Source organism: Taurulus bubalis (genome assembly GCF_910589615.1).
Source record: "Taurulus bubalis genome assembly, chromosome: 17".
Classification (NCBI taxonomy): domain Eukaryota; kingdom Metazoa; phylum Chordata; class Actinopteri; order Perciformes; family Cottidae; genus Taurulus; species Taurulus bubalis.
Window position 1 is genome coordinate 17,486,963 of NC_136605.1, and position 25,445 is coordinate 17,512,407.

The 25,445-nt window shown below is 39.9% G+C and overlaps 3 protein-coding genes and 1 long non-coding RNA gene across 4 annotated transcripts; 1 reads left to right on the plus strand and 3 right to left on the minus strand.

Moving 5' to 3' along the window:
• Positions 1-702: 702 nt before the first annotated feature.
• Positions 703-4,413, minus strand: elob (elongin B). Its single transcript, XM_079233270.1, has 4 exons — positions 4,398-4,413; positions 1,773-1,907; positions 1,054-1,162; positions 703-854 (listed from the first exon to the last, which is right to left on the minus strand). The coding sequence occupies exons 1-4, from the start codon at positions 4,398-4,400 to the stop codon at positions 742-744; spliced, it is 360 nt and encodes a 119-aa protein (XP_079089396.1). The 5' UTR covers positions 4,401-4,413; the 3' UTR covers positions 703-741.
• A 6,979-nt stretch (positions 4,414-11,392) lies between these two features.
• rusf1 (RUS family member 1) lies at positions 11,393-16,099 on the minus strand. The gene is made up of 14 exons (XM_079233406.1): positions 15,916-16,099; positions 14,846-14,923; positions 14,648-14,762; positions 14,525-14,570; positions 14,323-14,355; positions 14,130-14,235; positions 13,758-13,859; positions 12,971-13,041; positions 12,691-12,875; positions 12,310-12,367; positions 12,167-12,231; positions 11,958-12,080; positions 11,811-11,876; positions 11,393-11,714 (listed from the first exon to the last, which is right to left on the minus strand). Exons 1-14 carry the CDS (start codon positions 16,063-16,065, stop codon positions 11,629-11,631), a joined length of 1,284 nt encoding a protein of 427 aa, XP_079089532.1. The 5' UTR covers positions 16,066-16,099; the 3' UTR covers positions 11,393-11,628.
• A 1,665-nt stretch (positions 16,100-17,764) lies between these two features.
• Positions 17,765-21,017, plus strand: LOC306749308 (transmembrane protein 265-like). Its single transcript, XM_079232579.1, has 3 exons — positions 17,765-18,001; positions 19,338-19,579; positions 19,718-21,017. Exons 2-3 carry the CDS (start codon positions 19,340-19,342, stop codon positions 19,868-19,870), a joined length of 393 nt encoding a protein of 130 aa, XP_079088705.1. The 5' UTR covers positions 17,765-18,001; positions 19,338-19,339; the 3' UTR covers positions 19,871-21,017.
• A 2,026-nt stretch (positions 21,018-23,043) lies between these two features.
• Positions 23,044-24,605, minus strand: LOC306749926. Its single transcript, XR_013771189.1, has 3 exons — positions 24,503-24,605; positions 24,026-24,135; positions 23,044-23,112 (listed from the first exon to the last, which is right to left on the minus strand). It is a non-coding gene; the product is annotated as an uncharacterized lncRNA (long non-coding RNA).
• Positions 24,606-25,445: the final 840 nt, after the last annotated feature.

A 25,445-nucleotide genomic window follows, 5' to 3' on the forward strand; every position in this document is an offset into this window, starting at 1 on the left:
CGACTGAGTGCACTCAGTCTCAGTAACATCTGTGAGCAGCTACAGTAGGAAAACTACAACTACTGATAAGGAAAAGTACCAAGAAATGTTCATTGTAATGCCAGATCTCCTGCAAACAAGTGAATCGTTTTTTATCTCCGATCCATATTGTTCAAAAGGTTTTGAAATGCAGATAGTAACTTAGAAATTCACAAACTCCGAGCTATTGTCGCAACACGTATCCGGGCCAAAAACCCCAAAACATGTTCAACCCTAGTAATAGTTTAATAAAGAAACACACAAACATAAAAGCCTAAAAATGTCACACCTTATCAACTCCCACGTTTAAGCCAGCAAAATAAAAAACACAAGTAAGGTAGCAATAACCTTACCCCAAATAAAGAGTAGAATTAATTAAATACGAGGTACAACTTTTTATGTTCAGCCATTACCAATCCCATGGATGACTGACAGTGTCGTGACAAGTCCGTCAGGTATCTCTGAAGGGTCTTGTGTGAAATTATCAATTTATCTAGCATGCGTTCACCGATTTCAGGACAAATGAACCACTTTGAAGCACCCGCTCTCACATTTACAACAAGGGGAATCCGTGTTCATAATTGTTTGTGCCCAGCTGAAGATCTGTCGTCGGCAAGGTGAAACTCACCCGCGGAGGCATCATCACAAAATCCAAGCCCTCCCTCCCCTGTGCATCCTCCCTCAGACCCCCTGTGCAGCCCTCTTGTTTCCCTGCCCCCTCCCTCACTGTACAGCCTGCTCGTTGGCTGTGCTGCCCGAGTCCTGGGGCTTCATGACGTCAGGGAGCTCTGGGGGAGTGGAGAACGACTCGACCCTCAGCTGCTCGTATGAATCATCTGAAAGTGACAACAGTGCAGAGAGAGAGGGAGAGGGAGGGGTAGAGAGAGAGAGACAGAGAGGGAGTGGGAAAGAAGATACATCACAGAAAATCTGAGCTACTATCGTTCAAAATAACCTGCTCTGCTCAGACTGAGAGTGGCTTAATAACACAAATGGATGGATGATGTGGGGATGATTGAAGGGTAAACTACTCACCACTCAGACGGAAAGCTAACCCCACCGTGGCTGGGGCCTGAGGTCGAGCTGTTTGATTTGTAAAGCCACAATTTCCAAGAGTTTGCCCATCATTAAGCATCACGTCATCCTGGTGGACAAAAGACAGATATTCATTTCTATTTTCTACATGCTCAGACTTTTCAGACATGGTGTTTAACGCATCTGAAGAAATTCAGGAGACAGAGTTGCCGACGCAGTGAAATGCGTGAGGACTCGTCCGTTTCACACAACACTCTCTGCTGTGAACTACTTGCATTCCTTAGTCGGCATGTTTGCATTCAGTGTCCGTACAGGTTTAAGCTGGAAGAATCCTGTAACCATTGGGTAAGTTAAATGTTGCAGTTGTGCTGGTTCTGTTTGTCTAAATATAAATATATATGACAAAGAAAAACAGCAAATCTGAGAAGCTGAAACTAGAGTATATTTGGCATTTTACCTTGAAATGACTATAAACTATAAATGTATCATCAATAGTTGCCTTTTTGCAGCTTTAAACAGCGTAGCTAAATCCTAAAACGTCTCACGGCACACATCTTCATATGGCCCACCTCTTCACTCTCCCCAATCACACAGCGCTAAAGCATGGATGTGGATTCTAATATTGCTCTAAAGATGGCTGAAGTGGGCCTGATAAACAGTAAAAAACAAATAAAGAAGCTGTTAGCTACATGTATGTGGACCACTAACCGGTCATTTACCTTGTAAAGTTTCTGATCTTCTGGGGGCCTCTTTAAAATGCCTTCCACAATGCGCTTCAGTTCATAGACTGTGGTCGACTCTTTGGCATCGGTGAAGATGGTCGTCTTGTGACGTCGGATCATTAGAAACACATCCTGAGGAGAGATCAAGTGACAGAGGAAAGAGTGGAAATGAGACACTGACGACTCCCAAGAATATTCACATCAGAAAAACATAGTTGACCTTGTAAACGCGGTCTTCTCAAACAGGATGACGTAAATCACTGCGGGCACATTTTGCCTGAAACAAAACGTTTATGTTGTGGTGTTTTAATCAGGTCCTTCCAAGCTAGCAAAACAACCAAGACTGAAGTCTGATGCAGCTATAATAATAAAACATTGTCTTTATCAAACCCATAATAAGCCCCACTAAGAAATTAAGATTATTTTGGTATAAAGCTCCAGGAAGGGTCTGTTGGCATCAGCAGATAGAAACTTCGTCTTTTGCATGTGGTGGAACTTATTCAGATCCTTCACTAATACCAAAGCAGTACAAGTAAAAGTCCTGCATTCAAACCTTAAGTAAAATATGTAAGTATTATCAGCTAGATGTATTTAAAAGTATGGAAAGAAAAAGTAGTCATTGCGCCTTTCAGTGTTTTACTAGTAGATCTGAGGTTTCTGAATAAATAATACTGCTGCATTAATGTTGCATTTTACTGCTGTCGGTGTTTGAGGTTGCACTTATTCTACCTTCTTTATATCCTGATGGGAGTTCAATCTAAAGCAATGCATCATATTCTAGTAGCGTCGCTGTCCTGTGAGAACCACATATCTCCATAAAGTCAACTTTTCATCTCAGAAAAACAGCTTTGTGACAATGCATTGTCCATCTCAAAAAGGGTATTTAATGAAGAAGTAGGAGGACTTTTTCAACACAAAAGATTGCTTTAACTTCAACACATCTGGAGATACGTGGTTGTCACAGGATATGGATGATCAATTGTAATCTGACAAAGAACTATAGCTGTCACACAAATCGAGCAGTATAAAGTTTCATAAAATGGAAACACTCAAGTGAAATACAAGTAACTTGAATTTGTACTAATTTTACTTGAGTAAATTCACTTAATACATTACACCACAGCATTTGCAAATATTGATCAATTGAAGCAAAAGCATGGGTACACAAGTGTGATACTTATTGTGGATGGGTTTTGACCAAATCACCGACAGAATACTGAGCCGCCACACAAAACAATGCCCGATCAAATACATATATATATCAAATGTTAAGTCAACTCAAACACTAAGGCGGATAAAGCTGCAGATAAAGTACATGTTAAGTTTAAAAGTAAAAGGTGCAGTGATGTCCACTGCCTGTACCAGCTGGGGAAAAGGTTATCAAAGCAAACACTTTGTTACAGACATTATATAGAATAAATTGCAAAGAAAAACACAATCAGAGATAAATTTTAAACATACACAGAAACAACTATACCAATGTCCTCACGGATGAACTTGTTAGCGTGTAGTACTCAACCTTATGTTTGATAAACCTGAGATGATTTCATTTTCAGCGCCATTAGGCCGGTAAATACATTTTACACAAGACTTCCTGTACAAAACATTTAGAAAGTATCAACTCCTGTAGCTACAAACATGTAACTTGCATGACACTATCTGGATATCTTAAGTCAATTCTTCATAGCATTATAAGATACTTATAGCCTTTGAAAGCGTGTTTGTAGTAGTAACTGGTGGACAAACAATATGCTCTGAATAGGAAACCTATTGTAACACGCAAGTAACTTGAATAAGTAAATGTTTGCTTGTTCGTGCCTTTAAATGTCGTCATCGTCTGTCTTTTGTTCAAGGTACTTCACCTTACTACAGACAACAACTTCCGATTTATCATAACTCCAGAGGGTTATGCTGTTTGGCAGCTGTAGTGGTGGAGCTGGCAGTGACTGAAGTTTAGTGAAATGGTTAATAAGCCCATAAACGAACGGATCATGACTCCATCACGTCCCACTGATCTCTCCATCGAGGCTTTTGCAGACAGACGGTGCGGCAGCTGCCCGCCGCGTCACAGCAAGCTAACGTGAATGACCAGCAGTAGCTTCCTGTGGGTCTGGGTATCGAGCCCCTTTATCAGAGATATCACCTCCTAAACACACGTCATGTTGTCTCACGTTAAACCCGCTTCGTCTAACTGTTGTTGTGTTTTAATGCCCCCTTGTTAGATGATGACATTAACAGAGCTACAACTTCTGCTAGCTAGCTTCCTTCGTGGCTAGCTGGCCATTTCATCAAAGCAAAGTTTTGTCGGTTGAGCTGTCACTTATCCAAAACAATGTACATGTCCTTTAGTCTGCGCCCTTCTTCGCTAACCAGCTGTCCTCTCGAGCTTTATGAAGCGACGTCTAGCTGAAGCTACAGCAGTGAGGGAGCTAACCTCGGTTAGCCAGGGCTAGCTAAACAAAGACCTCAGCTTTTGGATAACCGTTTTTTGAGACCAGCCGGTTTCAGCTCCCGACAGTGGACGTTTAAACGCGTAAAGAACGACTTAGTGACTAATTAAAGTTATGTTTGACGAGTCAACAGGCCTTTACATCTGGAGCTGTGTCTGTTTTCCTCACTCACCATTTCTTGCGGTTGGTTGCACACAGGGGGGAAAAAAACGCCTCCACCGCACAGCGACAACTGTGAGCTCACACAGCCGCTTCAGATTGCCACACCTGCAGGTGGAGAATCTTCCGGCAGGGGGCGCTGTCGTCTTCTTCTTCTTCTTCTTCTTCTTCTTCTTCTTCTTCTTCTTCTTCTTCTTCTTCTTCTTCTTCTTCTTCTTCTTCTTCTAATATAATAATAACTTTATGTATATAGCACCTTTAAAATCAAAGTTTACAAAGTGCTCTACAAGCATACGTAGACATACATAACTTAAATACCGGTAAACAAAAAAGGACCATACCATAAAGGCAATGAATACAACTAAAGCAAACACATAACCCAAAAGAGCCAATGGAATATGAAACAAACAAATAAATATATCATTAAAGAAAAAAGAAAAAAAAACAGAGGAACAAAATAACTGCATAAAAGATCATAAAAGGACGACATCACTTAAAAGTAATTCTATAAAAATGGGTTTTAAGATGATACATGTGTGACATATAACACAGAAAACATAAATCCTGTTTTTTTTCATAATATGATATTACATCCTTGGCTTCCAGCTTAATTGCATGATTGGTTTGAGTGTTCAACTAATTCTTAATTTTCCTGAAATTAGTTAATTAATAGTTAATAGTTTATTTGGTTTCTGCCTTATTTATTGGTAGGCCATTGTCAAATCTACTCCATTTGCTTTTAATTAACCTTTGGCAAGTTGATTAACTGTTTCATTCCCTTGAACATCCAACTGAATATACTACTACATGGTCTCTGTGTCACTTTAACATTCACCTCTGAAACATAACATGCACAACTTGTTTAGTTTTCAAACACATCAGTAAATATATGTACATAATGTCTGTACTTCTTATGTAAATCAAACTGAAAGCATCGCTGCTTCTGGATTCTTATAAATCCACTCTGTCATGATGACAATAAGTCATTTTTTCTCTGTATAGTATGTTAATCTATAGCCATCCTTTCAATGGGTATGTCTGTATGTAACGTCAACTCTATAGGCCTCTAAATATCTGGACTATACCTGAACTATTCATATTCATCAACACACATTAGATAAACTAAAAACAGATTTTAACTTCCAATCTCAACCCTCCCTTCATCACATCTCCCTCCCCGGTGAAACCAACAGGTGTTTGTTTTCGCTGGTTGGTTCTTTCATGAGGGAGTGAGGGAGGACTTAACTTCCACCTCCCAGCCTGACAGCAGCTGTCGCCACAGTGAGTGGAGCAGCTGAACAGGCCGCAGCTGAGGAAAACAAATCAAGCTGACACAAGCTGTAAAGATCAGGGTTCGTTTTTCCTGTTGGGGTTCGGTTGGCCGGTCATGAAACAGAAAAAGTATATTTACTATCTTTTTAAATGTAACATTCCTGAAGATTTAGGTTCAAACATGACTTCTGAAACTCAGCTGTTATTGCGTTTGACACTTTTTTTTTTACCAGTACACTGTAATTTGTAAACCAAGAGGCTCTAATTCAGACATAGCAGATGAGATTTGTATGTTGCAGGTACTCTACTGTACATAGTGCATTTGTTCAGGTTAACATTTTGAGAGCACCAATATGCTCTCAATATGCTCATTTTGAGAGCATATTGATTACATAGGAGTTTATTTGTAGTCTACTTTTTCATATTGCATACATAATCAAAACAATTCTTATTTAAAGCAAGTTTATTTACATGTTTTACATTTTATACAAATGGAACAAAACAAAAAAATGCTGGCACAGCAGCCTTGAAAATACAAATAAATCCTGATTTAAAAATATAACACTGTTGTCCCCACCAGACTCATATGGTTCAAGCACAAACTATCATGTCTTTTCGAAACTTTTGGTTGTGACTTGCTAAATACCTGTATTTAGTTGGTTATGTTCTTTAAGCATATTTAAGACAATTTATTGAAGTACAATGTTGCATTCTGATATGAAAGATGATTTCCATAAATAGGATACAAGCATGAAAATGTCCTTCTACTGAGCTGATGGACAAGAAATAGGTTAAAACCAAAACATAATTAGTATCAAACAGACGTGACATTGAGTCATTGGTAAAAAGAACGATGATGTAACATTCCCTCTGCGGCCATAAAGGACTCAAGAAGTCCTTCACAGAAAAATACTCTTCCTCTCCATTTGGTTAATAAAACCAAGCCCAATTTGAATTCCACATTGATTAACCTGAAAAATAATAAAACTGAGTGAGAAAACTAGTGCATTAAAGTAAAAATCCCCTATAAGTTCTTGAACTGCGTTAAATAGACTTTATCTTTCTGAAAAACACCTCAAAAAAATGCCAAGATGTTCCACAAATTCCATGAACTCAGAACCATTTAGAATGTTACATTACACATATATATACATTACACACATATACATATATATATATATATATATATATATATATATATATATATATGTATTTATTATACACAAAAATATAAAATCCCATTCACCAAATAAACTTGAGATATCTATCTAACCACGAAGGCACTCTCTCGGATCTTGGAATAAGCGTACTGTGGAACAGAGAGACAAGAACACAAGAGTCATTTTACTGTATCACAAAACAAAAGCTCATCAAACCTTGAGTGTTCAAACCCTTCTCTTACGTTCAGTCCTCTGGGGGATTGGACCGGCTCCAGCCCTTTACAGCAGAGCACTGAAAAAGGCCTTTCCTGAGTCTTTGAATGCTCTTTGAAACACAGACAGAAAACCTTGGCAGGCAGGTAGACGTCCCAGTCAGCTGCATGCTCCTCTATGAGATCACTCACCATCCTGTTAAAGAGCAGCAAAAAGAAAATGTGAAGTCATGATTATTAGCTTAAAAGGGAAAAACATCTCAGGATACACTTGTGCTCTGCTGAGAGCAGCGACAGCATCATTTACAAAAACGTAACCTCAATGCTTGATTCTTTATTTTACGGCATTTTTCTCATTCCTGTGTCAATGTAGAACTAGCAGATGCATTAATGCAATACATACACAGCCCTTTACAGACAATATATATTGTTATTACTATAAGTACTGACCTGTCAATCAGCTGCTGTGTGATCAAATCCACAGTACCCGTCTGCTGATGGTAAACGACAAGAGCGACGGTGACCTTCAGCTGTTCTTTCAGTTCTCTGTTGATCTAGCATGGGGACACATTCACACAGTGCATCTATGTGAGACCCTGGCAGAATAGGACACAATATTATACAAATACTTTATTAGAAAACAAAATGTGTGGTGACCCAAAATGCCACTCGTCACCCGACCATCTGTAAATCCATGGAAACTCTCATTTAAAGATTTTAAAGGGAAATTCACCTATTTCTTTGTGGATGTTCAATCGCTGTTGACGCTAAATGTAGTCGACTGAAGCGATACATTTCTCGGCGTGCGCGTGCTATACTGGCCGAGTTCTCCTGCTTACGGAGTTGTGCCGGCATTGCCTACATGCACAAGGATGCATTGCCTGCGAGCTCCGAACCCCCAGAGGCCACATCCTCTTGCACAGCTAATGCAGCCTCTGTCTCTCTGCTGCATTTCTTCGGCCGTATACTCTGGCTCAAATAAATACATCTGTATATCCAAACTGTAACAATAAAATCTAGGCTGAGACAGCCGGTAATTCTTCCATGCATCCCACTATGTCACTGCCATGTCAGATGATGGTGTATTGCTTCAATCGACACATTTACCATCAACTCTGATTGGACATCCACATAAAGAGTAGAAAACGTTTCCTTTAAGCTCTCTGTAACAAATAATACACTCACTTTGTGGACGATGTCATGAGGCAGTCTGGAGAGGATCCTGATCGGGTATCCGAAGTGGGCGATGACGTCAACGATGTGCTTCGCTACATCCGACGGGAGGCACGACTGCATCGGCACAGCTTCCACCCACTTGGAGAAGTAGTCCGTTACAGTCAAGATGTACTTGTGTCCGTTCAGCGTTTGGGGCAGCGGCCCTCTCACATCCAGACCGAGCCACTGCCACGGCTCCTTCACCTGCCACCACAGCGTCACAGTAAGACTCCACGTCACTTCATCTTGTGTTTAATGTTGCAGAACTATCAGGTCAGGTTGGAACTTACCTCTATCACCTTATCGGGATCTTCACAGTCCGTCTGTGAACATTAGAGACGAGCACTTGGTTAAAATACTTCATAATGTAGAGGGCAAATATAAAAGATAGAACATTGAGGTTTAAAACCACGAGGACTACTTACACTTAAATCATCATCTGGAGCCCACTGAATATCCTGTTGGTGCATGTGAGAAATTACACCAAGTTAAATTGGATGGAAAAGTATTCGATAGCAAAGTGCAATAATAAAAGTAAACATCTGACAACAAAAGGAGTTTGATTGCCATAATTTGTGCTAAATATAAACAAATATAGTGAGATTAACAAGTAATCGCAACACGTTGATAAGTAATTACACAATATGTGATAAAACCTACCTGTGGTGCACAGTAGTCTCCATGGAAGAAGTGTGGAAATGACTCTATCTTCATCAGCCCTTCATCGACTATAATCCTCCATTTGTCATTCGACTTTTTGGGGTCTTTGTCCCTGAACATAAAACCACAAAAGGTCAACACATGAAAGAGCCAACAATCCAAATATGTACAAACTCAATACAAAACGCTCAATACTGGAATTTAGGTTCAAACTGAAGCTCTGTTACTGCCTTAATTCAACTGCATTAATTTATTCTCGGCTTCTGGCGCAGACAATCGTACAAATTCAAGAAAATCAAAGGTTCTGGTAAATGATAATAATAATTTCTCTAAAGAAACTGCTGAGTCAGAGGATAAATATGATATAGCAAGACACTGTTATGTATACATAGTACTTGTCAGTGTAATATGAGAGTTTTCTGATTGGCTGTTTAACTTAACGAATAAGTGCGTGAGAGGAAGATGAGCGGAGCCAACAAGTGCCAAACGTAAAGTAACGTACCCAGCAGGCTCGTCCTCCGTTTCACTGGGCTCTTTGTTTTGGACTCTTCTCTTTGCAGGACTGATCGTTGGAGACGGAGCTGGACTCGTCTGTGAGGCTTTACCACCAGCTGACTGGCATCACAATACAGAGAAACAACACACACTGTGTTCAGAAACCTGAACGGATTGTCATTGTAATACATTATAATACTGGCTCTGTGGCGCTGAAGTTAAATAATGACAGAATTCATGTTAAGTTACTTGCTTTTCAACACAGAAATGGACCGACACACTTTCTAAAATGACCACCAATGAAAACTGAATCCCAGAATTTGAACAGTTAAACATTACTATAATATGCTCTCACCTTGGATCTCTTACTTCTTGGGTTACTGGAAGCCTATATCAAGGGGGCAGTGACAGAAATACATATGATATAAGTATTTTTCATAAAGCTTCTGGACTATTAAAGCGGTTTCACCGTCTGATTCTTTCCACTCTGAAGCAGCTGATGATTTATTCTTCACATGATCCACAGACACTGAGTGACTGCATACACACCTCTCTTCTCTGTGTACTGCCAGGGGATGAAAACATGGTGGGAACTGCATTTTCCTGAAGTTTCACACATTTGCCTGTCCTGTCAATGTATTGCTCTTCGAAATGATTGATGCACAGCACCGAGAAGCGAGACGGGGTCCAGTCCTTCAGCTTCATGTTGAGAAGCCATTTCTTGAGCTTTCGGGGATTGTAGAGGGGAAATCTGTCGAAGCCAAAAACTCATTAAAACACTGAACTGCACTTCACCAAAGTTTTAACTTTTTTAGTTTTGCAATGTTTATTACTAGTGTTATGGATGTAAGCTAAACATATAGCCTGTTGTCCCTGTTCACCCATGCTATCGTTGTCTCCTGACCCAAGTCTGATGGAAAACATCCTGAGTGAGTTAACGCAGAGGTCAGCTTCTGAATCGCAGCTTCCGATTTGACATTATATTGGCAAATTAAAAGAAACTTGATGCTGAGCGGCTGTTTTCATTTGATGAAGCCTTTACTCTATTTGTGAAAATACAAATAAAGGGAGATTACACTGTTTTTTTCACACCTAACTTTGGACAACATAGTTTCTTTTAAAGCCCACCATACTTAGACTGATGTGCAGACCAGATTATCCCAGAGCAGGCAGAAACCATCGAAGAGGTGCATTTCATTATTTCATGCTAAAGTCTGCCTCCCGTCTCAAATCTTGCAATGAAAGAAAAGCAGCAAACTGAGAAGCTTTTTACTTGAAAAGTCAAGTTGGCTGAATCTAGTTTGCGTTTGGCTCAAATCCTTCATCCTCTTAAATTATATTATTATTAAGATAAAATATGAAAACGTGCTATAAAGACTTGGACAGGAAAAAACAATAAGTGTCTAACTGATGCAATTCATGCTGATGTTTATGTTAGCTTTATGTTAGCTGCCTTGACTATTCATAGATCTGCCGGCTAGTTGTGTTTACGAGTGACAAATGTTAATACTCACTTAAAACACTTAACATCTGACTTGCTGGAGCTTTCGCAGTCGTAGGCACATTTGTATCTTCCCATTTAGAGCACAATTGTGTTTAATTTGCGTCCAAACAGACGGATTTGGTTGCCAACAGTTATTTGAGCGACCAGTCAAGGTAGCTATAAAAATAACCGTAACATCCGGTCCCAATTTTCAAAATAATAAACTCACATATTTGGAAACTTAAATTAAAAAAGCAAATTATACATCTTACAATAATTACATTGTAATTGGCAGTATACAAGAGTATATTGTTGCTTGTTTGGTATAGAACCCTATTGTTGAATATTCAACTGAATTTGTTAATGATACACAAACCGGAAATTCTCATTTTCAGCTACTACACAACAGTATTGTTAGCTTGATGCAACGGCTGTTTCTTCTTCGTGTCGTGTTTAATTGCACATGAACGCCCTGCAACGTCACCTCATGGATGAAAGATGGAAGGGCAGTCGATTATATTTTATTTGTATGACACATTTGTATCCAGGTAGATGCAGTGCATTATACATTTATATATTTTTTATTTTGTTTCATATACCTTGAAAAATATTTCCTTAACAAATATAGATTTTTTTTCTCTCTACTTGTATCATACACACAGAACAGATCAAACAATTGGGAACAGTGTTTGATTAACATTAGAAACTGTGATAAACAATGAAGAATGGCTGCAGATGTCCCACAGCTCAGTTGTTTTTGGTTTTCCACTCAACCCTCCACTCATCCCAGTCCAGTAAAGTCCGCTTTATGTCCCATCCTGCAGCTTCCACACCTGGAATTTACATTGGCAAAAATAATGTTTTCTATTAATAAATTACACAATAAAAAGCTGGTGATTAGAAGGTTGAAACTTTGTGTGTGTGCTCACCTTTGAGAAATGGATTGAAGATCTTGTCCATTATCTTGTGACTTTCATGCACCATTTCCCAGTTACCTTTAAAATATAAAAGCGTGTAAAGGACAGAAAGCACTGCTAATATTGTAAAGTAAAGAAATGAATGGCGGTAAAGCTCACTTTGTGTTGGAGGGTCTCTGGTAGTTGGATGGCTCATCTTGCTGCTGAGCCACACAGCTTGGCTCACGGCTCTGATTTCATCTTGTACTGATGCTTCCGGTCCCAAACAAACACATACGCAGCCTGAGAGGAGCACAGCAGAGTTATTAAATAGCATTCAAAGTATGTCATATGGCTCTTAAACACATTGTTGTTCTATGGATAAATACCATTTCGTACTCCCAAAAGGTAAGGCATGTTGTTTTCCTTCAAAGCCAAATTGAGATCCTCTGGGCTACAAAATAAAAAGCAAAATTAGAATAAACTATGTTATTGTGTCATTTTTCATCATATGAGCAAAATATAAACTCACCTTTGTACAACTTCCTGTAGCCTCACTCCAAGTTTGATTGGCAAAGTTTTCCTGAACTCTGTAAACAAGCAGACAAATCTATTATTCTGAATGCACACAATTAACATATTAATAATAACAATGATAATACATTTTAATACGTTTGAATAGCACCTTTCTAAAGCAAGGTTTACAAGGTGCTTCACAGGAATAAAACAACCAACAACAGAATCATGAATGTGTTCATTATAAAACAATAAGAACAACAGCACCATGAGTAAAACAATACAAAATGTAACATAGCTATTACAATTAAAACAATATATATATTTAATATATACTGTGTCTCAATGCTTCAACAATTGGACACTTGAATTAGTCATGAAGATGTCCGAAAATTACCCAAGAAAACTGGTTCTCTCTGATTGGCCTCCAGTGGACTCAGGACCCGTCCGTCTCTCAGGTGCTGCTGCAGCACAATGGAAAGCCGTGCCTCGTTTAAGGTTTCCATGACAACCGAGCGCACAGCCTTGTAGTTGGCGAAGAGGTGGAGGGCCGTGAAGAGGAAGAAGAGGCCGACTGTCAGTCTCAGGGAAGGAAAGAGGTATAACATTATTTTTTTAAGTTTCTGTGCAAGATGCTTATGGTTATGCTTATATATGTTTTCTATCACAACACTTACATCAGATTATCAGTGACGAGGGGGATGAGCATCAAGCTGATCAGCAGGCCAGCCAGATTCACTAAAGTCTCCTGTGGGAAATGAAATAAATGAAGGCGAGACAAACAAACACAACAAATCCCAAAACGTTGTTTTGATGATTTTGCAGATTTCTGTCCCGAGTTATTATCAATTTGAACTGAGAATCATGCAGTGCAAACAGCTGTTTGGGGCTTTTTTTCATAAGGACTTTTACACATGTCACACCAGGAAAAGCACATCTGTAAATAATAAAATCAGTTATTGCTGAGTTCCATTGAGCTGCTTCAGTTTCAAGCTCTTGGTATTGTTCATGCCGGACAATTGGAGAGAACAGAGCCGTCGTTCAGTCAAAATGAAAAGGACTATTGAGTTATAATTACAGTAAATAAACACTACCTGTGCACAATGTTATCCATTATAGTAATACAAGATCAATTATACGCACATCACGTAGGTGCGAGGTCACCTTTTTATTTTATTTCTCAATGACTATGTTGGATCTTCTTCAGGCCAGAGTGTTTGAAAAGTGGAAACCACGCCCATATTTATACATCAAGCGCACCAAGAGTCAAACAGGCCTTATGACGGCAGGTGTGGTTCATCCAAAATTTATAGTGATAAAACATCCACAAACTATTCAATAAAGTACATAAAAGCGTAATACAAAAGCCATACTTCGAATTATCAGACATACTGTATATGTTATCCTCAGCACACGTGATCACACTGTGAGTTCTTTACACAAAAGTTAAAGGTCATAAAGTACCTGACTGCCATCTTTGGCAGAGATGTCGGCCATGTTGTCTCTGCGGGCCTGATGAACAGTCAGCGCCGCTCTGGTCGCACCGCCTGCCACTCCAACAACAGACTGGAGAGGAAAACCACACACAAGTCAGCTTGTGTTTATCCTTTAAGTCCATAGAGCATTTAATAGATCTACAGCATTCTGATGGAAGTTTAGGCCAGTGCTCCCTGACCTTTTTGGGCTTTTGACCCCTGTTTTATTGGAATTGTTCAGAGGCTTTGGGTGAACTTGTGAGCAAAAAAGCACTTATTTATCTTTGGGAAAAGCAAATTAGGTGTGAGTTTGTTTTCTTCATCACAGCTGATTTACATAATTCAAAGTGTTTCTTTTTACCTTGAATATTCCTGCTGTACAGACAATCAGGGTGAAGCAAGCAGGAAAGTATGGAGCCAATATTTCCATGAACATGGCGATGTCGTTGAGAACATCAGCAAAAAGCCTGGCAAGAATTTAAAAGACAGAAGTTTGAATGGGTTCAAACTAATGAGTGGAGTAGACTGACCAAGTATTTTAACACCATGCTGACCTCCATTTTTTGGCCTCAGAGTCCAGTTTAGTCCTGGAACAAAGACCAAGAAACTGATCAAGAAGAGACATCTCCATTAGTGAAAGAGGAGCACAAATAAAAAGTAAAAATGGAGAGCATCCAAATATTGAATTTAAGCTCCGAAAACTTGGATTGTACTGAAAAAATGAAATATATATATATATTTAAAATACAAGCTTACCCTTTCTGCCAAGCAAAGAGGATTCTTCCCAACATGCCAGTTCCATCTGCAGGGAAAACCATTAGATTGCAGGTTGCACTCACCAGGCAAGAGTAACATACATTTATGGAGTTTTTGAATCACCTCTTAGTAACCAGGTGATTGTGGCTGCAGCTACTGTTGCCTCTTGGTTTCCAACACCGACACCTTTGAGGGACGCCTGCGTAGCCAGAGTCCCTGACAGAGAACTGGAGAAAGCCTGAGAGAGAGTGGAGAGTGTGGATGGAGAGTTTTAATCTCACAGGGATGATCTCAGAAGTGGTAGTGCATCGTTTACTGTACCTGCACAGTATCCCAAAACTGGTACTGCAGGTAATCACCACTGACGCTCTCTGGATAGCCTTGAGGCAGAAAGACACTCTGAAAAAATTTATATTAAAAATAAAATGAAAATGTGAGTTGGAGGGGGATGAGCAGTACATGTTATATTTATGTTTCCTTAGAGTTCCTTAGAGGCAGAATACTTTGAATTTCAGTCTTAACAAATTTAGAAAAGTGCGAAAAACATCAACAAAAAAAATTATTGAAAGCTTGAAACGTTAACAAAACTCTGGAGTTTATTTGGCCAAATGGGCATTTTGATATAGCACAATCTTCATGTAACCATTGTTCAAGTTTCAGGAACATTTTGTGACCGTTTCAGAGTGTATAATGGTTGTGTATGGCACGGAATGTTCAGCGCTGGAGTTGAGAGGAGCTTCAGGATCCTGTGATGAAAATATTTCTATTTTGCCAGCAATTCTCTAATTTTCACTCTTCATACTCCATTGGTGGATCAAAATCTGACCACAATTTTCTCTCATGAAGCAAACGGGAGCACTTTCTGAACCCCACAAACATTTAAAGGTCAGCTCTGCGTTCACAAGAGTCTTATCTCTCTCATGATTCCTATAGTTTGGTGTTCGGAGTCATGGTTTTTGATAAAAAGCAGGAGTTTGACTGGTTCACTAGTTGAAAATCGCAGTCCACTCTGCCTCCCCCTAGGTGCTCTCTCACCATGCGACCAGTGACACACACACACACACCCACACACACACACACACACACACACACACACACACATCAGCTGAAAGTTGGTAACTGTCAGTTAGTCAACTGTGGAGCTGACAGTTGGTTTTACTCCTGAGTGACCCTCGATCATCATTGAACCATGATGGTGTAATTTGTCTCTAATTATTGAGTTTGTCCATTTGTCTTCATACAGAACAACATCTATTTGTAAAGAGGGCTTTCTACAACCTAAAAGCATGACATGTCAGTCATAAATACAGAGTAACCCTCTCATTTGGACACAATCAAGCTTCTGTGGCAGGAGATCACACACTTTTTGTGGAAACGTTATAAATCCTTACTTTAAAAACTCCAACAATAGAGTTTCCTCTTGATGCCCCTTCACTCCCATCTCTTCTCCTCTCCATCACTGCATCCTTTGCAAAATACTTCCAGGACTCTGCACTGCCATATTTCTCTGTGGCCAAAACGACCCCTCTAGCTGACTCCATGCAGGCCGTTAGGAGCGAACCACTACACTTCAGATTAAACTAACTAAACCCAAATATACTGCCGTCTGAAATATGCCGGAATGTATTCAGTTTAGTTTTGGCTCCGTGCAGGCTGAAACTGGACACAGCCTACGTGTCGTCCTTTCTGTCGTGTCTTTTTTTCGAAGCACTTCCGTGTTTATTTCCGCCCTCATTCCTCATTGGTCGATTAGGATTTTAAGGCGGGGCCCCGATAAAACGACAAAAACAAACAGAGACTCACTTTTAATAAATCCCTTTTGATGATACATTGATATGGATGCTAAACAATAAACATGTGCGTAATGCATTCTACGAAATAAGGAACATTTCTTCTTCGAGGAAAACATTGTAGAGGTACTCTCTAAAATATATTGTGTTAACTAAAATGTTAAAATTGAATGTTAAAGTGTCCTTATACGTTTTGAAAATGATATAACATTTAATGTATTCATTGTAAACTGGTATGGTTAATTAAAAGATATAAGAAAAAAATATAGATTAACACTAAACATGAAGAATTTGATTGAAAAATCACACTAATAATCATTTATGGAATGTAACTCAGTTTATTTACTCAAGTAGTGTGCTTAAATACAAAGTTAAGGTACTTCTACTACTTGACTCTCTGTGAGCATCCTGTTGTTTGTTTGGGTCGATGCATTTAAATAAAAACTGTCCTCCAGCCCTCTGAGAATAAGCAACCTTTATAATTGCTCCGAAGCTGTTTCAGCAATTAGCTGATGCAAGACAAAACCAGTTAGTTGTTACAACCCAAATTAATCAGAATCAGCTTTATTTGCCATGTTGTTTACACATATATGGAATTTGACTCTGGTTTCACGTAGCTCTTTGTACATACATACATATTATATACAATAAACAAGAGAAATATTTAAAAAAGACATTAAAGACCACAGAGACAAAAAGACAATACAAAACCACTGAATCCCAATGAATGACATGAATCCACAGTTTAAAAAACACATTTTCTTGCAGAAGTTTGTACGTGTGGCTGCACGCATGAGGCAGCAGAACCCTCCCGTGCTCTGTTTCCCCGAGCAGAAACATCCAGCTGTCTGAAGGCTGACAGAGTACAGTGGGTTGCGTCAGCTCTGAAAAAATGCAGTCAGGTAATCATGAACCGCGGCGCAAACGGGGAGTAATTTGTCTACCTCTGTGTCATAAAGCACAGGGAAGGCAGTAGAAAAACAAGAAGAGCAAGAAGTGTATGTTTCAAAGATGTACAAGTGACTGAGCAATTAGCTGTCATATGGAAGATAAAAACACAATATCTGCTTGTTCTCCAAGAATAATTTGGAGAACAATGAGGCAGATAAGAATCTGTGTCCGTTTCACCCAAGGCGAGACAAGCACTGACACACCTTCCTCGAGCGCTCAGGAATGCTGTGTTGAAAAAGAAGAGAAGGAAAGGTTGTAGCAATAGTGTAAAACTGTGACTAACGAAGAAGAGAGGACACCGAACTTGCAACGACAGGAACAGGACGTGACAACTACTGTAACCGTGTGAAGAAAGGGTTGACTTGGTGCATGTGTGGGAGGGAGGGAGGAAAAATACTTCACAGTAAATGGGCGTGAAAGTTTCACACACAGTTTCACTGCCGCCTCTCAGTCCTGTCATTCAACAACTTATACAGCATTTCACAGGGACAGACCGGGCCTCGGAGACGTTTATCTCTGGGACCACCACTACAATGACGACCGCTGCTTTTGGATGACCATGTGTGGAAAAGTTTAACCAAAACTTTCAAAAAGGAAGAAGCTTCGTGTGAAAGCCATCGCCTGAAACTGGATTTATACACCTGCCTGTCATCTCAATAGGACTTTAATATCATTCTGGACTCCTAGGAACTCACTGAAGGAGAGCACTCAGACTGAGGATCTAAAATTAAATCAGGTGTGTACTTTAAAGTAAAAATGTACTTGTTAAATTAGGTTTAATTGTGTTTAAAGTGCATCATCGGGTGAATGTGATATTCAAGTTGTATACTCCCTTTTGTGTGGTAGGACCAGGTTAACAATATTGTGTTCAGTTTTTACAGGGCGGAAACTTTCTTACTCATTCTCTCTAACACATATTTAGTAATCCACACAAGTTTCTCACAGCCACTACAAATGATTCACGGGCCTGTAGAGCGCGGCGATACTATTATTAACACAGTCCAACTCTCTGCTGAAGTATTGTCTCCAAGTGACCAACAAACAGAGCATGCTGGCGTACCGCATACAGTGCTTTGATCAAATCAGAGATCAGATAAAGTTCCCGGACAATTTGCCAGCCAAGCGGCAGGTTTCAACATTGTTTTGAAAGAGTGATCTTTCAAGTTATTCAAGCATTTCGTTTCTTTTAGTCTCGGTAACAGGGAACACTTGACACCGTTACGCCATCCGAAGGCTACTTTCTGTTTTGCGATGGAAACACCCAGTTCAGAAAAGTTCCCATGCTCACTAAAAAGAACATACTGTGTGAATACTTTTGAAGAACATGTTTAGGCTTGTAGGGGACTTTAATTTGAAATTCTTTACACTGAGATTGTCTTGCCAGCACTATAGGCAACAGGTTAAACTCATAAACATATCAAACTGTATAAACCTTTAATACAAGGTGACAGCTTGGGAACACATCTCTGTTTTTAGCATAAAAACATGAGCAGCATACAGTTCGGGGAAGTAACAGCTTTTTCCTCAGGGAAATCAAGAGCAAACCATTTAAAACCCTGGGTTTTCCCTTTGGGCCGTGCTGAATTACACCTGGACTGATTCTAGTTATCATTATGAGCCCAAAAGAAAAAACGGTGGTTTAATAATGGAGAGAGACTCTAGGACATTGTGGCATTGATCAGAATGTAAACAAGAAAATTAAAAGGAACATAAAAGATCAAACACAACCTGTGAAGTGAGAATCTGTGCGGTTCTGTCTGAACAATAATCGGAGAAGAAACTACACGAGTGTTCCTCACAGACCTGGGGGAACGTGCATTTGATTTAACTAAACATTTACCTACGGGGCTTGCCTCGTACACAAAGGGTGAAACCAGTTCCTTAAATGTCCCTTTATCTTTAAAAACAAACAATTCTATTAACTGTGAACAAAGTTAAAACCATAAAGTCACCACTCAGAGGAATCCTACAGTCAAATTCCTCTTTGCTTCTCAACCATCAATTGCACCGTTCTCACTCAAAATGTTGGTTGAGTAATTATGACTTTTCTTAATATCGTATGTTTTTCGCAGAAATGTCTACATCACCTCCGACCGGTGAAGCGGTGGATGAGGTGTCGATCCTACTGACGACCGTCCCAGGGGCCGGAGAGACACAAAATACCAAAGCAGTCGTCAGCACTGGACCGGGCGCCGCCTGCGCCTCCGTCTGCGCCTCCGTCTGCGATGACCAGCACCACAGGAAGCTGGCCATCTGCAGCATCGTCTGTGGGATATCCTGCATCGGAATCAAGGCGCTGATAAATTCAGTCAAGGTACTTTAGAGTCAAAATGTCAAAAGCTGCACATTCCACCTTCATGTTCTCCACACGCACAGGCTGTTCATAAACAGTGACCTGAAAGGAAGTTTGACATTTCATAAAAACAATGTGTTCTTGTCTTGACCTCAACAGGCTGAGAGAGCGGCGGATCTAGAGAGTGCCAAGACGTTTTCAAAACAGGCAAAAAAGTTTGGCATCATCTCCATCGTGGTTTGGGTTTCAGTTCTGGCTTTAACGCCCGTTCTGTTAGTGCTGGTCTCTTATCTCCTCACTCTGTTAGACTGATCAACTTTGATGACGCGCTACAGAAGACGAGCAGAGGAGTGACTTTATGGATGTTTATGGAGACGGACAGCGGGCGGCACAAAGCTTCTCCACAACTATAAACGGCACGAAGCTCCTCAGCACAGAACAGACTGTTTTCTTGTGCTGATAACGTGACTGCTGTCCCAGTTTACACTTTTCTACTTACTCTCAACCACGTATCTCTTGACGCAAGGATCAACCACTCCAGAGAACAGTGTCAAAAACTTTACAACTTTTACATGTTTGCTTTTTTTATATGCTGTAATATTTATTTAACAATATAGGAACATGGACAGCTCAAAAACTAAATGGTCATATAAAAATCCAGCATTGCCTATAGTTTGCAACATGACACTACATGATATACAATAATGACCCAATCCTTAGTATTACCATTTAACATACGCATTATTGGATGATGTATATACACTACAGATACTGCAAAAGTTAATAAATTACTCCATCTGTCAATCTAAAGAGTAGCGACATTAACTTGTCCATCAAGGATTGGGCCTCTACTGGGGTACATAAACATCATGGCAGTGAGAACAAGCTCCTGCTCTTATTAACAACATTATCTTGGCAATGCAGCAATGTTACCATATCAGCTTTATTAATGTCAAATGTATCAATATGTTGTACTTTTATACAAACATATAAACAGAAACTACTTCATAATAAACGTCTTTGTGCTCTTATTTGTTTGATGATCTTGACCCGCCCTCGTTAAAAACAATTACCAATACAGCGACAAAAAAAACATCCATTTAAACCGCTTACAGTTAAGGCAACCTGAACGAAATTTGGCCAAAAAGAAAAATACATATAGGCAGTTTATCAAGAAGTTCGCACAACATTCAAAGTTCGCACAACATTCGCAATACAAATATAGACAGCACGAAACAATCCAGAGAACCACAGGGAATAAAAAAACAACCAGCAGTGGAATCTGAACACCGTATTGTTTCCAAGTTACAGTTCAACAAAAACCTCTACAGCCATGAAATTTAAAACAGATAATTCAACAGAGTACTGAGAACTGAGTAAAATGATGAACATGTGCTACTTGTAGACACACTTCGACAGTACATATAATTCATGGACAGAAATTTGGTTGTGAAATTGGCTGAGACGAATGCAAATCTCTTTCTGGCATGAAAAAAAAAAAGAAGTAATATTCAGCATTTAATAAAGCAGCTGCCTTTATGGATTATCTTACAATAATGCTGCAAAGTCACGACCTTTTTTCCAAACGCGACAGTCAAAAGGAAATCGGATGCTTTGTGCATTTTAGGAAAGGAAACCTTCTGCAACAAAGCGGCATCGCCACTCACCCAGGGAGGAAGTGCAGAGGTGTCGCTCTCCGGGTGAGTCTGAGATAGCTACGACACTGTACAAGTGCAGAAAACAAGAATGTTTGTTTCTCAACGGTTCCACTCATCGCAGATGAAAAGCTGCCTGGGGGAAACTGGACGGTAGAGGTTTAATGTCAAGTAAGCAACTTATTATATCCCATGTTTATAACCAACGTCTATGAGGCGATCTCTTCTGATGCTCTGAGGCATCGTTCTGCAACTAGGCTACAAATGCTACAGAACATAATTCTTCAATAACAACTTGTCACCACAACAATCGGACACAGATTGTGTTGATGAGGAAAAGCGCTGAAAAACACATTAGAAACACATTCAAATAAACAGAATTATCTCCCGCAGTGTTTTGTTTTTTAATGGCTGCCAAACAATCGCCTTTAAAGAGGCAACTGTCAGCTGTCTGTCTGATCGTTTATCAACCACAGTTTCAGCTGATCGAGCTTGGCACAGAGGAGCGAGTCCACATCCTGCGCGCTGGGCTCGTCTTTAGGGAAGCCCCCTCGTCTCCTCCTGGAAGAAAAGATACCTGTCTTTCCAACACCAACAAGTGGCTTCTTTGGTTTTCTGACCTCGCCGGCATCCAGGAACTCCAAAAATCGCTTGACACGTTTCTGGCTGTACCAGGACTCAGAGCCATCCCGGCGATTCTGAGGCACCTCGAATATGGTCTCCAGCCGGCTGAAAGCAGAGAAACAAATTCTAATCAATGAGTGAGTTCACGCAGTTATTACATTAGTTCAGAACTCTGATTTAAGTAACTGATCTTTCCTCTGGTCAAACTTTTCCTCAAGAGCAGAAGATGGAGTTTCAAGAAACATACAGGAGTAACAAGACAGGAACAAAGTAAAGTACTGCTTTGAACGGGGGCAGCAGCAAAAATTATTTTGGACACTGTTGAAGCGTATGCTTTATTTAGAATATTTTCAGTTAAGACAGCCATTTCCTTCGCTAAATTAAAATGATGCCATTGACTAAAATAGTCGTTTTACCTCGCTGTCCACAAAGTTGCTACCTCAAATCGATTAGTTAGTTTGTCTTATTGTTTGATTTGGGTGAATCCGAACTCACCCTTTAAAAACACCAAAGTTGCACAATAACCCAAACGATATTTTTTTTTTTCTAAAATAAGTTTTGCGCTGGTCCACAGCAGTACATTGCTGTGCTCCTGTGTTGGTACTCCTGTTTGTTTAGCCCAACTTGGGGCGTGCAGAGTTTGACCGCCATCTACTGGAGGTAATAAACTGACTCTGGATAAGTACCTGATACAACCCTTTAAGTATGTTGACGTCCTTTAAACTAAGTGCAAAAACAGTATACTATAAATATGTAGAATATGGAATTGGGACACAGGATGTGCCTCCATTTTTTCATCCATCCAACAGTTTTGTTTTGCGGTGTAATAAGTGTTTCTGCATCACAGGTGTGAGGCTTAGAGTTTCTTTTAGTCGTGTCTATAACGCGTTTATAGAAAGGCTTCAACAAATCCCTTATACAGATGCATTTTGTGTTGTAATCCCATACCTTTCAATGTTTAGCAATAATACATTATTAAATAAACAGATTTATATGTATAAAAAGGTAACTCTGCAGCTCCATATGTCCAAGAACACAACGTAGAGCTATGGTTTATAAAGTTGGTTTTACTGTTCCAAAGTCTAAAGGGAAAAACGGGTGAAGCTGTAATTTATGTTGTACAACTGTTTTTTGTTAAAGATTAATGACCTTCATGAAATACCTATTGTGCGTGTTTAGATAGTCATATTTTAAAGTTGACCTTACCTTTCAGGGAGTTTGCTGAAATTCTTATTGGTGTAAATTTCTTCTAAACTAAACTCCTTCTTTTTCAGCCTGTGGTGTGACAGAAGAAGAAAAAAAAAAACATTGTTGCAATCAGTCTGAATATTGATCACAGTGTTCAATAGACAACAGACATGTATTGACATGACATAAAGTAACCCTCAATGGCAGTTGACAGTGTGAGCCAATAGAATTTGTCCTACTTTAAAACACCTTTGACTTTACTATGAAGGATCAAACATGACCGTGTATATTTATAATCAGCACAGAAGATCTTTTACCCAAAGGCTGCATCTGTAAAAACCTTTTAGACCTTTGGCTGATTACCAAACAGTGAGTCAAATGCAGACTGATCAACATTTCCCTTTGAACTTGCTGACTGTTACTATTCACCATCCAGGTCAACAATCAATGCCTGAACTTGCTCATCTTGCTCATGAGGAGGGAGGTCAAGGAGAAAAATACATCTTTTTACTTTGTTGAGGTCGACAATGAGACAGAATTAGAATAAATTCAGCACATTCAGTAATTTTATAGCAACTAAGGCCGTGGTTACTCAGTCAAGACCCGCTGTCTAAAGTTACTCCTGAATTTGTTGCTTGAAACTAAAAGCTTCCAAACAACAAAATAACAAGGAACTTTTATTGCGTTTATAGAATAGGAAATGTTATTACCATAGAATTTGAGAGCTTTATTGGAGGCAATTCTTCAATGAAACATGTTGACTAATACAGCAGGAAGGAGTACTCATTTAAAATAACAGGGGACTTTTGTTGCATTTTGTGTTGTAAAGTCAAGTTCCTGAGATGGTGCGTTTCTGCTACCGGGACAGAACATTTATCTTTGGGGAAAATATAAATCCCTAGAAGGCGTTGAGATTCAGTTAAAAGTATATGTGGACCATCGAGTTAAGAATATTTTGTCACACATGTGATCTCCCCTGCTCATTCATTCGGGTGTGTACCTGATGCGTCTGGGCAGGCCCATGGGTGTCAGGTTGTTCTGAGGTTTGGGTAAAGTTTTCCGAATTCTTATAGATGACACTTTCCCTCGTTCCTCATGCTTTTGCACCACCTGTGAGGATGAACAAGAGGATTAGTAACCTAAATCGTTCTGAAACCATTACAAAACATTGTTGGGACAAAAGTTAAATTATATAGTAATAAAATGTTTTTACATAACAATCAGAACATCAGCTCAGACAAAGTAGAACTAGTGGCATACTCCATGCATGTTTCCGTCACTTTGAATCAAGAGGTGAGCTTGAATTATATAATTCGCTGTAAGAAAAAAAACTGCCTGTATTTGCTACCACATCTACCGGCATCAAAACAGGAAGTTAATGGTAGCTTAGTAAAACCTGCCTCTTGCTTGATTTGATTGGCTGCCTCTGTCAAGGATGACATTGAGGGTCATTATGTTAAAGTAAAATGACGTATACCTTGATTTCAGAATCGGACAAAGCCTTTTCTTCTCTCAACCCCACGTCTTCAAACTCCTGACTGGATGAGCTTGTGTCCTCTGCATCATCCTCCTCTTCACTCTGTTGTCTTCTCGCCATCTGACACTCCAACAGATTCGCACTGCGAAGAACCCAGGAGGTAATATCAGCACAGCATCATTGGCATAATCATAAAACATTATTACGGATCTTTACAAAAAAATAATTGTTACCTGCTACTATAGTCAAACTTGGGAGAGTCAATTCTTTCGAGGAATACCATCGGGTATATCGGAGAACAGGAGGTGGGAGAGGAACCATGACTGGAAGAGCTGGGGCTGGTGGCGCCTCTGCTGCTGACTTTCTTAGAGAGGAAAGCCAGGGGGCTTGAGAGGAAACAGGAAGCGAGAGCGGAGAGGGAACTGCTGGGAGAAAGTGCAAGACTGGGAGACAACCCTTGGTGGTGGGTGGCTCCATCATATGAGAGAGATCTTCTGGACGGGTACACCTCCTTACGAAGGCAGAGAGGGGCGATGATCTCCCTCTCCACTTCTACACTGCAGACGGTGTGTCGACGAGCGCGCCGAAGGGACTGGTGAAGGGCATGATGAAGAGGAGTGTGGGACGAGTGTGTTGTGTGGCTCCTGCTGCGATGGAGCGAATGCAGAGCGGAGGTCCAGGTGGTGTCATGGAGACGAAAGGAGGGGATCTCCGGGCAAGAATAGCTGCGCAACAGGGGCCTTGACAAGTCATTTCCTTCTGAGGGTGAACTTGGTGTAGCCAGGTCTGCATTGTCCATAGTGACAGACTTAGTCCCCTCTTCACCTTTACATGCCCTGCTAAGCAAAACCCTGCATTTTCTCATCTTTTTATCTGCTCTAATTGGCTTAGTATTAACCCTTCTTGCACTCGACCCAGAGACACTAATGCTGCTGCGGTTAGT